Below are 15,003 nucleotides of genomic sequence, written 5' to 3' on the forward strand. Positions count from 1 at the left end.
TCAAGGCTTCCATCTTGTTGCGGATGGCAGCTCCTATCTGGCTTGCCACTTGTAGCCTTGCAGGGCATTCAAGGAGGGTAGGCCTGAGCAAGAAAGCGGACTCAAGGACTACTGCATTTACGTCCTTTAATTACAGGTGTAAGGGCAGGTAGAAAACACCATGATGAATACGATGAAGGGATGATCGTGCGTAACGGCTCCGATGTTCCTCTTCTCCCCAGAGTCCCAGGCTCTTCGTCTAGGTCTTCAGACTCAGCCCAAAAAGAAAGATGAGAACGGAATTTAGTCGAGTGTCCTCCGGTCTAATTACCGTTAAGGGGAAGGGGAGTGTGGGTATTGCAAAAATGCACCGGCCGTCACCATGTGTAATCCAAAAGATGTAGGAAAGACGCCAACCCTCGTACCTCAGCCAATACGGAGAGTTAAGGTCACCGCAACACAACGTGACCACCCGCTTGCAGCTACCCGTTCCCTCCCGTGGTGTATAGCTGTCCCCGGAGTTTCCTCCGTACCGGTTTTAGCCACGCTTCTCCTGAAGCGTAGCTGGGCGATGAGTGTTGTCGTTGGCCTCCTGGCTCTCCCTCCACAGGGCTCCCACAACGCTCTTTGCCAGTCGATACCTCCTCTGGCCGACAACCACTTCTTCTCTCTGATTCTCTCTCTCTCTCTCTCTCCGCTTCACCGTCTTCACTCCAAGGCTTTCGCGCCGGCGTCTTCCACATCCACCCTTTTCTTCACCGCCGATGCGTGGGATAGGCTGGCGAAGGCTGATGTCACGGGGGCGAACTCCACCTCCGACGGGTCCAGATCGTCCTTAAAGGGCCCGTCCCATCCCTGTGGACAAGAACGACAATCACCTTCCGATCTGGTTCCGTCTGTCCCGTTTACCCCGTGACACTTACGCATCTACAAAAACCAACATTCCGATTCCGGCCGCAAAACGAACAGACCGACACGGACCGAATACCGACTGACATGGACCAGCGCGTACGACCCGTGCAGTACGATGCAACACGAGAGAATTACAACCGACACGTACGGAATACAAGCTGTACGACCGAGCCGGAGGGAAAATAGTGATCCGGCCAGAAAACCGACGCAATTTTCACAGACCGTCACGAACCTGGAATCAACCCGACCGACCCGTACCCACGATGTACGTTTAGCGCAGTACGATGCAATGCGTGTAAAACCAGACCGACTCGCACGGAGACCAAGCCGCACGACCGACACGCACAGACAACCCGGCACACAAGCAATAGAGACCGCCGCGAACGACGCCTACCAAACACAGAAGACAGGCAGCATGAACGAGGCGGAGAAGCCTACACAAGACAACAGCAGCGTCCGTTTCCGTCACATGAACGTCTCCTACATGCCTACAAAACACAAAGGGAAAAAAACACAAAGGACCAAACAAACCATGACTAAGCCAATAAATACCCAACACAAATTAATGGGACAAAGACACACCCACAACTACAACCATATAAAGGACTACAATCACTACCATCATCCCTTGCAAACAGGAGACACAGCCAGCAGCAAACACCAGTACACAGCAACCACAGACACACTCACAACTCACCCATCACACAACTCACACACCATCAGCACCTCATACAAAAGCACTCACACATACACACAGCAAAACCAACACCAATCCAACATCACTTGCACCCTCACACACACAAAGAAGAATCCAAAGTTCACAGATAGTGAGTTAGAAGTGCTGGTAGACGAGATCATCAGAGTAGAGCCACATTTGTTTGGGACATTGGTTCAAAGGACCCCCATCTGACAGAAAACCAAGATGTGGGCGAGGATTGTGGACAAGGTGAACGCACAAGCACCAACGTTGCGCACAAAGGACGATATCCAGAACTGGTGGTATGACGTGCGCAGGAGGGTCAAGAAACTCATCGAGAAAGATCACGCCTTGAGTCAGCGCACCGGCGGTGGCCCTCCTGCCAAACCAGTCTACTTCAGGACCTGGGAGGAGAAGGTGCGGGACATCCTACCACCAGAGAGCGTCCATGGCCTAACAGACATCCCAGAGACTGGTGAGTACACAAACAACAAACCCAAGATTGTGTGGCAAGGGGACAGTGAAACCATGCACCCCAAGCAAACCTACACTAACCAATAGATAATCAATCCAAGATGTGTATGCCAGTCACACAAACACAATACCTGCCATCTCATAGTGACTGGGGACTGTGTCATGACATGCACCAACCTACAAACAAATAGAGCAAGCCACTGGCACTAAGCCAAATACATCCAGCAAGACAGTGTTCCACCACAAACACACCACCTCACAGTACAGCTGACTGTCAGGAAGGAATAGTGGTGATTCAGGTGAAGTGAGTGTAGCCAAAAGCATGATGGGGCCTGTAGTCACAGATAATGCTCCCCCTCCTGATTGGCCCATCAAGACCTCTCTGAAACATGCCCACATCACGGAGTGGAAAATGACTGACAAGATGGCTGACACTGGGTCCTGCTGTGGGGAGCACAAGGCCCTGCTGGGGCATGTGCGCAAATCAGAAGCAGGACACCACTGACTGACATCCTGAAAGACAACTTGCATGCCCTACAATGGAAGCACGTGTCATGATGGGAAGGAGGACTGACAGCCCTGACCATAGTAATCAACATGGGGAGACACCCCCCCCCCCCCCCAACACAAACTCAACACAACTCACCGGGTACAATGCTTTGACACACACCTCATTGAAATATCAGCAAAAGATCCCCTGTACTGGCTGCTGCTGTGTGAAGCACAGGGGCTCACTTGGGACTTGTAGCCAAACAAACACCAGGATTTCACTGTCAGCCATCTTGCCATTGCTATCACACCCCCTCACAGGGAAGCAAAGTCAAGAGGGAGGAAGCAAGGGCATGCTGGGAAGGGGGGTGTACTCAAGAGTATGATGGTACTCGCAGTCACAGACAACCTACACCCACCCACATGGCCCAGCAAGATCAACCTGAACCATACTCTCCTCACAGGGAGTGGGAAGGGACTGACAAGATGTCTGACACTGGGCTCTGTTGTGGGGAGCACAAGGACATGATGGGACTGCTAGCCAAACAAACACCAGGATTCCACAGTCGGCCATCTTGCCATTGCTGTCACACCCCCTCACAGGGAAGCAGTCAAGAGGGAGGAAGCAAGGGCATGCTGGGAAGGGGGGTGTAGCCAAGAGTATGATGGGACTCGCAGTCACAGACAACCTACACCCACCCACATGGCCCAGCAAGATCAACCTGAACCATTCTCTCCTCACAGGGAGTGGGAAGGGACCGACAAGATGTCTGACACTGGGCTCTGTTGTGGGGAGCACAAGGCCATGCTGGCAAATGGCCAACGACAAGATCAAACTCTGTCCTTGACAAGCTGGGAAAAAGCAGTGTACAGGCAGGAATCTGTTATAAAAGTAGAAAATGTGATGTTTGTGAACCAACGATGCATGTAGAAACATAAATCACATTGTGTGTCTCTTCAAAACACTGGTCGTGCTGGGCACCCACTGACAAATGACGAGGATACCCAGTCCCTGTTGGACACTGAGCTCTCTGGTCTGACTCTCTCACTGTCCTCTTCGGATGACGACAACCAACCTGGCCCCTCCGGTGTGAGCCATCATGCGGCAGCAGCAACATCTGTCCCCCCTGTACCCACGCCTCCATCTGGACACCGACAGGGCACCCCCGCCAACACGGACAGACCAAGGACAATCAACACCCACAGCACATGGACACAGGACCCCCCGGAAGCTACAGCCAACACCACCAGCAACACCAGCCAAGGGGTCCCAGGGTCACATGTGCGTACTGCCGCTGGTCCTGCCCATGTGGAGAGGGGTTCTGGGAGGGGTAGGAGGCACAGGGCACGCCTTGCAGAGGGGTCTGGATTGCATGATGACCCCCAACTTGCACGCATCATAGATGCGTACCAGGATAGCACCGGAGGATTTGGCCAGGTAGTGGGGATCCTCAAGGACATAAAACAGGAGCAGGTCGCCCACTATGCCCGCATGGAGGCAAAGTGGGATGCTCTTACTGTGGTGCATCGGGACATACTACAATGCCTCCGCCAGATCAACACCAACCTGTCCCCACCCCCCTGTGTGCCCAAAACATCTGTCGCAACACCATCTGCCAGCGCCACAGGGAGGGAGGAGGACTCTGGCGGAGAGTCCCCTGCACCGCAGAGGCCTGCACTTGAGGATCCCCTCCCCCCGGAAGAAGAGGGGTCGTCCGAAGAAGGACATGTGAGAGGCAGATGTCCCAGCACATCCCCCAGGGCCTCTAAACCTGTTCTGGACAATGTTCTTTGTGCGCAACCCGTTCACCTTGTCCAATCGCACACAACTCGCCCACATGACATGGAGGGTTCATATTGGGCCAATGTATCAGATGACTGTGGACTTTACTCTGGACATTTCATCTACCAGCACGTCCAACTCAAATGTGAACTTTGGATTCCCAAACCACTGTACGGTACCCAACATCCTGTGCTCCTCACTCACACATGTTTGTAAATAAACTCACCAGTACACCATACTTGCCTCTGTTGTGATTCAAACTTGTCATGTTCAGGGCGAAGTCGATCTGCTACACAACAAAGTGCATGCCAAATACTGCAACAATGTTACCAACGTAAGGACAGTCATGGGGATGTGACACATGTGAGGGAGACACACCACTATGGCAACACAAAACATACTCATCATGGCCATGTGACTCATTACACACAATGATGTTGACCTGAAACACATTGGCATGCACAGACACAACACCAAGCACAGTCAGTGGTAACAAGTCCACAGGTGAGGTAAGCAGATATCCCTCAGATGTGGGAAGACAGACAACGCACATAGCAAAGCACAGGTTCAATACACACCGGCAACACGTTTATGCCACAATAGTTGCATGGTAATTCTACGTAACAGTGGACACACGCTCACAATGTTTTGGAGAATGGAAGTCCAGGGATGTGAATTCCCAACTTCCACACTGGTGTTGGCTTCTGGGTGTTGGGGGTCAGTGTTGACCACACAACAGGCAAAGGACCCTGGGAAGGACAGACAAGATACAGTCAAAAGCACAGACGAACAGGAGAGAAATGCAATACACATGCACAAAACATGTTGCAAAACACCTACACAAACACTAGTTAGCAGTACTACCCTATTATGGAGTACACACCACCTGAATGGACACATCACAGCACGCATCCAGTCAAGTGGCACACAGACACACTCAGACAGCAATAGAGCTGGCACAACACATTCCAGGCTACCTCCATACATTCACATAACAACCCTGGAAACTCGCATTCAGGTGAAGAAGTTGTTGATGAGCTGGGAGCGGATGTCACCATCCTCTTCATCATCACTGGCATCTTGGCCCAGGCCGGGATCCTCCACTGGTGCTGGACGTTGGTCGTCGTCATCCTCATCTAGGATGAGAGGCACCTCCTTCCGCACCGCCATGTTGTGTAGCATGCAGCAGACCAGTATTATTTTGCACACCTTTGCAGGCTCATATGGGAGGGCCCCTCCGGTCTTGTCCAGGCAGCGAAAGCGGCTTTTCAGGAGGCCGAATGTCCGCTTAATCACCCTCCTGCTCCGACCATGTGCCTCATTGTAGCGCAGCTCGGCTGGTGTCACAGGGTTCCTGAGGGGTGCCAGCAACCACGGCATGTTGGGGTATCCGGAGTCACCTACACACACAAAAATGAACAAGTAGATGAGTTTGGTAGGAGTGTGGAATACAACAATGACAAACACACACTATGAGAAACAGTCAGTACACACCGACAAGCCAGGCATGCTGAGCTGGCATCTGTGACATCAGCGTTGCAATGTGACTACTCCTCATTATGTAGGCATTGTGCGCCAAACCACGGAACCGTGCACACACGTGTGATCAACATGTCAGCAAGACAGACCACCAGAGCATTGATCAAATTGTAGTGCTTCCTGTTAGGGTATGCCTGCTCATTTGCCTGTGGTGGTATCAGGGCAACATGTGTCCTGTCAATGGATCCAATGACGTTTGGCATCCTCCCCGGTGTATAAAAGGCATCCTTAATTTCAGGGAGTTCATCTTGGCTCGGGAACTTGATATACAGGTCGAGGAATTGCAACATCCCCTCCAAGACATCGCGTAGCCCCCAACTAAACATCGTTTGCGACATCCCACCAGCAGTAGCCACAGTGTACTGGAATGTACCAGTAGCATAGAAGTGCAGGGCTGCCATCACCTTCACCTCTGGGGTCAGTGCTGTAGGGTATGTCCGGCCAGGTAGCAGATGTGGCGCCAACTGCTCCGCCAACTCCTCAATCAGTGGCCTGGTGAAGCGGTACCGTCTGATGCTGTTGCGTTCCTGCATGGTTGCAAGGTCTGGGAACAGACGATGCACAGCTGGTGCTCTGCAGTACAGAGATGCACAAAGGAAGATTCTCAGTACATCCCCCCCCATGTGGCCATGACCACGATCACTCTCACATGCTAGTTCATGACATTACACAATGTACTGAGGTGTGTGCTGTTGGTCATGGACACATATGTCATCTACAAGACCACCACCTCACATCTCAATTCCACATGTCCACATGAGTCCCATGTAGTGCAATAGGCTAATCATCTGGCTGTGTCACCCAACCTATGTGCTGCTGCAACGTTCAAAAAACCCACCCCAGTTACTAATGAGGACTCATGTCTCCCAGGCATCACAAATCTTTGCCATGCAGAAACCCAGGCTCCCTGTATTGCCACATCAACACAGCAATGGACATGGCGTAGCACGTACACACCACAAGGCAAGCGTAAGTCCCACAGGTAGTGGCCACTGTTGTCCATGCCAGCCCTACATGTACGTCTCCTAGACACACACCCCATCAAGGTTGATGCATATACCACATGGATGTGGAGACTGTCACCCATTGGTAACATGTGATCAGACACATCTGAGACACAACATGCAGACAGACTGTGGGTGCACATCATTATTGGGGCTACACGGCTCACTGTGACGTACATGCCATCACCCCCAGGACTCAGGGTGTATGTGACATGCCCCAAACATATTCAACCTGACACTGTGGCCTTCACTCATGCCAATTACTGTCCAATTGCACATCACGTGCTAATGTGCACAACACACAAAGGACTCTTCCCCCCCCCCCCATGTACTACAAGATGACAGCCTGGGAGTGGCTGCACCAAGTGCCAGACAAAAAAACTGCTGTGGCCCCCTCAAACATCCAGGGAATCCAGCCTCACATGCCATGGGACACTGTGTGGCCAATGCTATAGTGTGGCAGGTGTGTGCAGGTGTCCATGGCCAGTATGTGTGTTGCATCCGTCTAATAGTCACACTAATGCGGTCCAACACGGGTGACAATGCGTACGCATTGCACGGGTCATGTCCGAGCCGTGCGTACGCCTTGTCATTGAATGTAATGAGGTCCGACGCGGGTGACAATGCGTATGCATTGCACGGGTCATGTCTGAGCCGTGCATACGCCTTGTCATTAAATTCAATGAGGTCCGACACGGGTGACAACGCGTACTCATTGCACGGGTCATGTCCGAGCCGTGCGTACGCCTTGCCATTGAATGCAATGGGGTCCGACGCGGGTGACAATGCGTACGCATTGCACGGGTCATGTCCGAGCCATGCGTACGCCTTGTCATTGAATGCAATGATGTCCGACGCGGGTAACAATGCGTACGCATTGCATGGGTCATGTCCGAGCCATGTGTACGCCTTGTCATTGAATGCAATGAGGTCCGACGCGGGTGACAATGCGTACGCATTGTACGGATCATGACCAAGCCGTGCGTACGCCTTGTCATTAAATCGTATGGAGACGGGTGCATGTGTACATTCAAAATACGCGTTGTACAATCAGTTGAACGAGCCGGGCGCACCCATTGGCTCAGGACTGGCATGGAGATGGATGCGGATTCAAAACTTGTACGAGTTGTGCACTGGAAATTCAGTTGGATGCCTACAACAATGTTGCAATTTCAAGTGTTCCATGAAGGGGAAGATTTGAACGATGCGGAAGGCGTGTACGAGTCGTACTTTTAAATGGATTGGCCAGATTCATAGAATGCAACCGTGTTGGACCTATCACTTTGGACACATGGCACAGTCTGCCTCTGTAGCACAGATACAAGGCTGGCTGGACCCCAGGGAGCTCACATGCCTGCAATACATGCTACTGGACCACATCCCTGCTACCACTGCTGCTGTCTATGCATCCTCTGGCTCCTGCTATGGCACGTACACTGGAGAGGGCCCCAGCCTTCACTGAGGAGGAGAACCAGGCCCTGCTGGACGGGCTCCTTCCAGAGTACAGAAAGCTCTATGGGACACCAGGGGAGCAGGTGAGTGTGCTGTCCACTGCCTTCCTAATTAAGCATGTTGTCTGACTAGCAGTGTGTACAGCAGTGGCAAGCATTATCACTGACTACTTTCATCCCCCAAAGTGTGTAGGGACATGCACTGAATATTTTTCCTGCTGCTAAAGTGTATTTTTGCCAGCTTAAACTATCCATGCATTGTTAACATGTCAGACATGCATGTGAATTTTCATTCCCCAGGGTTGCACTACCTGTGTAATTATTTTCCCTTTGTGATGATGACATGTATATCTAATTGTGTGCTGCACAAATCTGGGGCATGTGTGTTAATGTACTTTTCACTTTGTCCTCCTCACAGGTTGATGCCCACCAGAAGCAGGAGATCTGGCTGACCATCGCCCGGGCTGTTCGTTCTGTGGGCGTCTACAAGTGCCGGATCCACAACTGCCAGAAGAGGTGGCAGGACCTTCGGGGCTGGACCCGTAGAATAGCTAGAGTCCAGCTGAAGCCGTCACCTCCACGCAGGAGGGGCGGACACCGGATCCTGACTCCCCACATGCTCCGGATACTGGCGGTGGTCTTCCCGGACCTGGATAGGCAGCTGAAGGCCAGACAGCAGCAGGAAGAGGGTAAGTCCATGCATGATCTGTGTACTATGTCTGACATGCAAATAGCAGTCTTTTGTCCGGGTCACACTTCCACATTACGTAGGTCTTGTAGTCCCCCAAATCAGGTCCCTCATCTGTGTGATGCACCCTCCTCATCTGTTCCACAGATGTGGCCCCTACAGTCTTTGGATTGTCACTAGGGCACTGTGTCCCTGCAGTCAGCTATGTATCAGGTACCAGTCAGCATCAGTTCCCGTGACTGTTGTGTGTGTCATGGGTGGGTTAATTGTTTACACAATGCCTGAGATCTGACATGTGAACTGTGTGTGCCCTTGAGATGTGTACCAATTGCTGGTCTGACTCGCAACATGTTTCTGGGGTATTCAATACAAAACCATGCAACAGGGTACTCTAATTTTTGGGCATCAGGAGTAGGTATGGCAAGTATGCCACAATTGCTTAGCCACCTGACTTCTGTCCGGGGCAAAACACTGTGTCACTTGGTCCTGCCCAGTCCTGCCCCCTCAAGGGCATTCAGAAACACTCTGTAATCCCACTCCTGTGTGTGAAATTGCAGGTTGTGCTTCGTGACATGTGCCCTCAGGTGTGCCTCTGTGTCATTAGGGTGTGGCTTGTTGCTACGTACAACTGGGGTGTCCATGATTCCGAGGGTCAGCATGACATCTGCAATGTGACTGTGGGAGACAAGACCTGTGTGACATATAGGTGTGTGAGCATCTGACAGCGCACAATGGTGTATGCAACTCTGTCCCTCATGCAGCTGGGTTATATGCATGGCAGACTGTGATGTGTTAATGTACATGGATTCGTGTTTGCTGAGACTCTTATGTCTGATTTTCATGATGTGGTGGTCTTCTGGGTCCTGGATATGTTGTTTGCGTGGGATGGGCAAGTGCGCCGGTCTTCTGCAGAGTCAGATTTGCCCCTGAGCTAGGATTGTGAGTCAGTGCATATTGTTGTTGTCTGGATGCCCTGCCCCTGTGACAGGAGATAGTGTTGACTGACTTACAGGGTATCCCAGTGCCATGGCATTGAACTTGCTATGAGTGAGCCTGCGTTACGTTCAAGTGTGCACCATGCACCCCATTGTGGCCTTGCCCATCAGGACATGAGTACATCCTAGTGTGTGTTGCTGGCATGCATCCCAAGCATGTGAAATGAGTCTCTGCCCATCCCTTCATCCGGACACCTGTGCTGAGTCAGTCGCAAGAGATGTGCTGTGAGTCTAGTGACATACTCCTACATGTTCACTTGCATGTACAACTAATGTATGGGTGGTGCATGTTGGCACATTGGGGTATTAGCATCCAACATGCAACAGACATATGTGTGCAAGTCAAGGAGGGATACGTGTGCCATGGTTTATGTTGGAAATGACAATTGTCTTATTCTAAACAGTGTTGTCACTTTGAGCTGTGTTCAGCTGATGATGCCAGGGCTTGCCCTGTGATGTGATGTACTCACTGTGGTGTGTGCAGTCGGTGCAGGTGACTGATGTTATTCTGTTACTTCCTATTCCTATCCAGATACATCCACGGCCACAGGAGGGGACAGTTCCACGGAACAGGAGGAGCCACAGAGACTTACAGGGACAGAAGGAGAGGAGTCAGGTGGACCCAGTGGCACGGAGGGCGATTTCAGCCACACAGAGGAGTCGTCAGCACCATCCCCCCCCAGCTGAAGGCCACAGCAGCTCTGAGGATGACTCCCCTGTGGAGGCGGGTGTCAGTAGCCACCAAACCCCAGCTAGTGAGGCTGTCTCCGCCACCACCACCCCCTCCCGTCGGCTCCCATCCCAGAGGTCCCTGTGGGCTACCGTGTTCGTGAGCATATCTCCTTTGTGCCAGGCAACGCATCCCCTGCTGCCCCTGCTGCCCTGAGTGAAGAGTCTGTGGACTTACTTAGACAGATGCATGTGGGGCAGACGTCAATGCTGAAGGTCCTCCATGCACACACAGGTCTGTTGACACAACTGGTGTCATTCATGGAGGGTATCTCCTCGGGCATGTCTGCCCTACAGAGGACAAACTAGTCCATGGCCTCCTCCCTGACAGCAGCAGTGTCCCTCCTCCAACAGTCCCACAACCCTCCTACCCCTGCAGGACCCACAATTCCTAGCACACTACCTGTCCAATGCACAGAAACCCCCAAACCAAGGGCTAGATGTGCACACAAGCAAGCGCAGGGGACTGATTCCACACTCACAGGGGCTGGTTTGCGGACACACACACACAGTCATCCACAACCACTCCACTGTCCTCCGAGACCTCTCCCTCCCAGCCCCCTTCCCTTGCCTCACCTGCAACCCCATCCCCCCCAGAAGTTCTTCCTCTGTGACCTTGGCCTCTTCCCCACCGACCCAGCAGATCCTGATTACAAGGGGAAGAGGAAGTCACCACACACAGAAGGGAGTGCCCCTCACACCCAGACACCCTTCCCCAGGCGCACTCAGACCGAGACGCCCACCCGCAAGTCCCCCCGGCGCAAGAAGAGCAAGACCCCCCCCCCCCCCCCCCGCCAGCACGCAGCTCCAAGGCAAAGTCTCCGTCCTCCATCCCCCAGGCTACCACTCCAGAGGTTCCCCTGCCACTCCCTGCCCTGGGTTCCCCCACACACAGATACACCATCCCCTAAATACTAAGGCCACCCCCCCCCCAGCACTTGCTCCTCCACACCTGGTCAGACAGTTGCTGCCACTGATGTGGGGACCGTGTCACCACCCCCTGCCCTGCAGACCTCACCTGTCCCCCATTCCTCCCCCACTGCTTTGGAGTCCACACCCACCCCGTCTGTCTTGGGCACTGCAGTGGTGAGCCAATCCACTCCATCTGACCTGCCCACTGGAGTTGTGCCAGCACCCATCCCATCTGACTTGTGCCACACAGTTGTGACCGCACCTACCACTTCAGTCATCTCCACTGCAGTTGCAAGTGTCTCGCCTGCATCCCCCACCTCTTCACTGCCTCCTTCTGCTGCGCCCTGATCCTGTCCCTGCGGTGCCTGGCCTGCCCCCATGTATGCCCCTCCGAGGGGATGACCCCGGTCCGTAGCAGTGCAGGCAAGCAAGGTGTGACAGTTGTCACTCTAGTTCACTCCTTGGCAATTTGACATGGACTTGCCATTGGCCTTTTGGTTGCACAGACGTTTCGAATTTCATATATTGAATTTCTGACTCTAGTTCACTCCTTGCCCTTTGGACATGGACTGGCCATTGGCCTTTTGTTGGAACAGATGTTTCACTTTTCATATGCTGAATAAAGCTTTTTACTTTGTCCCTGTGAACCTGATTTAGCTGTACATCATGTTGAGGTCGTTTTAGATGCCCTTGCACCTGTAATGCTTTGTTTACAATGTTGCATACTGATGTGTTGATGTGAGGTACTCCCCGTGGTCCATGAGATATGTATCCTATTCTGGTGGGTATCCATGTCATCCTTTGCAGCTACCTGGATGTGTCTGGATCAACCATTTGTGTACATCTCTCTGTGAGCATTTAATTGCCATGGTCACATCTGTGTCTTGCACCCCTGCACATATGATGTGCTTCCCATTGTCCAAATTGTCACTTCCACATACTTCGTGCTCATCACTACTGGCCCTACAGGTGTGGGCATCATTGGTATAGGAGCAGCTGGGTCCTCTGTGCAACTTGCTGTACATATATATTGAGTATGTGCAGATGACTTAAGAGAGACTCATGTGCCCAGGCTGTTGTAACCAGAGCCTTCATTGTGCGGTAACTGATGGCTGACTGACCAAGTGTTCTGCAGACATGAGTGGGACTTGCGGTGAATATGTTTGGCACAGCTGGGCTCCCACAGGAGTTGTGTCCCCTCAAGTTAGTGTGTTGTCCAGTGACATGGCCTGGGCCCATGGTGTGTATTGTATGTGCATGTGTGTGTGTCCACATCCCTGTTCATACACAGACAGTGTTCCCTTGATATGTTCGTGTTGTTGATGCTTGCTGAGTGGTACTGGGTTAATCCCACTACTTTTCCAATGGGCTACCAGATGTGTGGGTGCATGACTCACTCCTGTTAATTGGTGTATCAGCATTGTGATTTGTCAGTTCTGAGTGTTGATGATGTTGTCAGACACAGATGGGACACAGTGAGGGTTCCTCAAGGCATTTGTTTGTTTGCAATATCATGTAGTTGTCCCTAGCTGGTAGTTTTCAGTGATTGAGACATTTGTATGTGTGTGTGACTGCTCCCACTTGTCGGGTTCACGGCAGCGATGCTGGCAGGTGTCAGCATGGGTGCCTTGTGTTCCTCCTTGGCATCTGCATAGTCCTGGGACAGTGGCAGGGATTGTGAAGGTCACATGAGCTTTGAGGTCATGGCCATGTACCACATACTGTGCAGTGTGTCTGTCAGGGTTGTAAACAATCCTTATGTGATGTATGTGTGCACCTTAGTTCCTGCCAACATTCCTGTGTTTGTCATGTGGGCATGTGCAATGTCACCTGTCCATGAGGGCTTCACAGATGCACATTGTTGCAGTTCAGGTGTGTGGTGTTGATGGTGGACTGATGTGAATCTTTGCATGGATGGTCCCTTAGCTCCCGTTTGTCCATGGATGAGGGGCCATGCTGAGTGATTTGTGTTTGTGTATGTGTGATGTAAGTTTGTGGCACAGGACACATGTCTGGGTTTCCCAGTTTGTACGAATCTGCCTTTGTCATCACAGTGGAGGTGTCATGAATGCTTGTGTCACACCAATGTCTTGTCCCTGGGGATTGTGCTGTTGTGTGTCAGTCTCTTGCTGTGTTAGTTGGTGTTCATTCCAGCTAGTGTCACATGTGTCTGTTGTGCTCCCTCTCATCTCCCAACGCCTGATAGCCCACTGAGGGTGAACCAATGATGGTTTACTTTTGTATGGCACTGTGTCCACATCTGTGTCACTGTGGTTCAGCCCCTCTCATGTGTTGTGTAGTTGCCTGTGGATACTGTGACACACACACACACACACACACACACACACACACACACACACACACACACACACACACACATGTTGTGTCCTATGTGCAGTGTGAGTTTGCCTGTTTGTGTTTGTGCATCTGCACCAGTGCATTGGTATTGCTGTTGTGGGCCTTTGTCTGGATGCTGTTTCTGTGATTTTGCATGCTGGCCCTGTGAGTCATTTCACATCATTGTGCACATTCATCCTGGTTGTTGGGTGCCATTGCTGGCATAGAATGTGAGTTAGTGAGCTGACACCTACAGTCTACACATGTTGTTTTGGTTGGTGTGTCTATTTTCGAGATGTGTGCATGCTTGGTGATGGTCACTTCTGCTGTTGTGTCATTGTAAGCTGTGTGCATTGTCAGCCCGCATGTGTGGTGCTTGTCTGCACATGGCCGAGAGTGTTGTGTTTTCACAGCACTGTTTGCCTCAACACATCTCTGTGTGTATGGGACACAACCACTATTTTCCCCCAGAAGTGTTTGATGTGTTGGGAGCAGGGATCATACATGCTGTTTGTTATTTGCAGCTTTGACCGTGATGACACTTACCTTTTGGTCACTGTGTTGAGGGGGGGGGGGGGGGGGGGGGGTTGGTTCCCATCACCACAATGCTCCACATCTGCTGCATTTTGTGAGCCCCCACTTGACTTCTGTTCTACACAGTGAGGGGGTGTTCTTTTTACATTGCCACAGTGCTATGGTAATGCTTGCCTTGTGTATGTCACACTCATGTGTTGGTCACACATGTGCTGTTACTTACATTGTATGCTCGTAGCCATATTCACTGTTGTCACAGACTACACACTGTTGTCATGATGTCGTGGGGGATGTATTTTGCAGACATACCTGATGTTTGCATATGCTGGATGTGTTGCGCATCACCCATCCAATGGCTGGGGTGGCAGCGGTAATGGCCAACAGGTCCCCTGTGAGTGGGGGTGGCAGGGGTGATGGGAAACATAAGCCCTGTGAGTGGGGGTGGCAGGGGTGATGGGCAACAGGTCCCCTGTGAGTGGG

General features: G+C 51.9%; 1 protein-coding gene across 1 annotated transcript in view; it reads left to right on the forward strand.

Moving 5' to 3' along the window:
• Window positions 1-12,289, forward strand: part of LOC146871863 (uncharacterized) — a 30,155-nt gene extending 17,866 nt beyond the window's left edge. The window contains exons 3-4 of the mRNA XM_085649163.1: window positions 8,747-9,017; window positions 10,544-12,289. Coding sequence (XP_085505289.1) covers window positions 8,747-9,017; window positions 10,544-10,698 — 426 coding nt within the window. The 3' untranslated portion in view covers window positions 10,699-12,289. The remainder of the gene's footprint in view (window positions 1-8,746; window positions 9,018-10,543) is intronic.
• The last annotated feature ends 2,714 nt before the right edge of the window (window positions 12,290-15,003 follow it).

Source organism: Triturus cristatus, chromosome 1_1, assembly GCF_964204655.1.
Source record: "Triturus cristatus chromosome 1_1, aTriCri1.1, whole genome shotgun sequence".
NCBI lineage: Eukaryota > Metazoa > Chordata > Amphibia > Caudata > Salamandridae > Triturus > Triturus cristatus.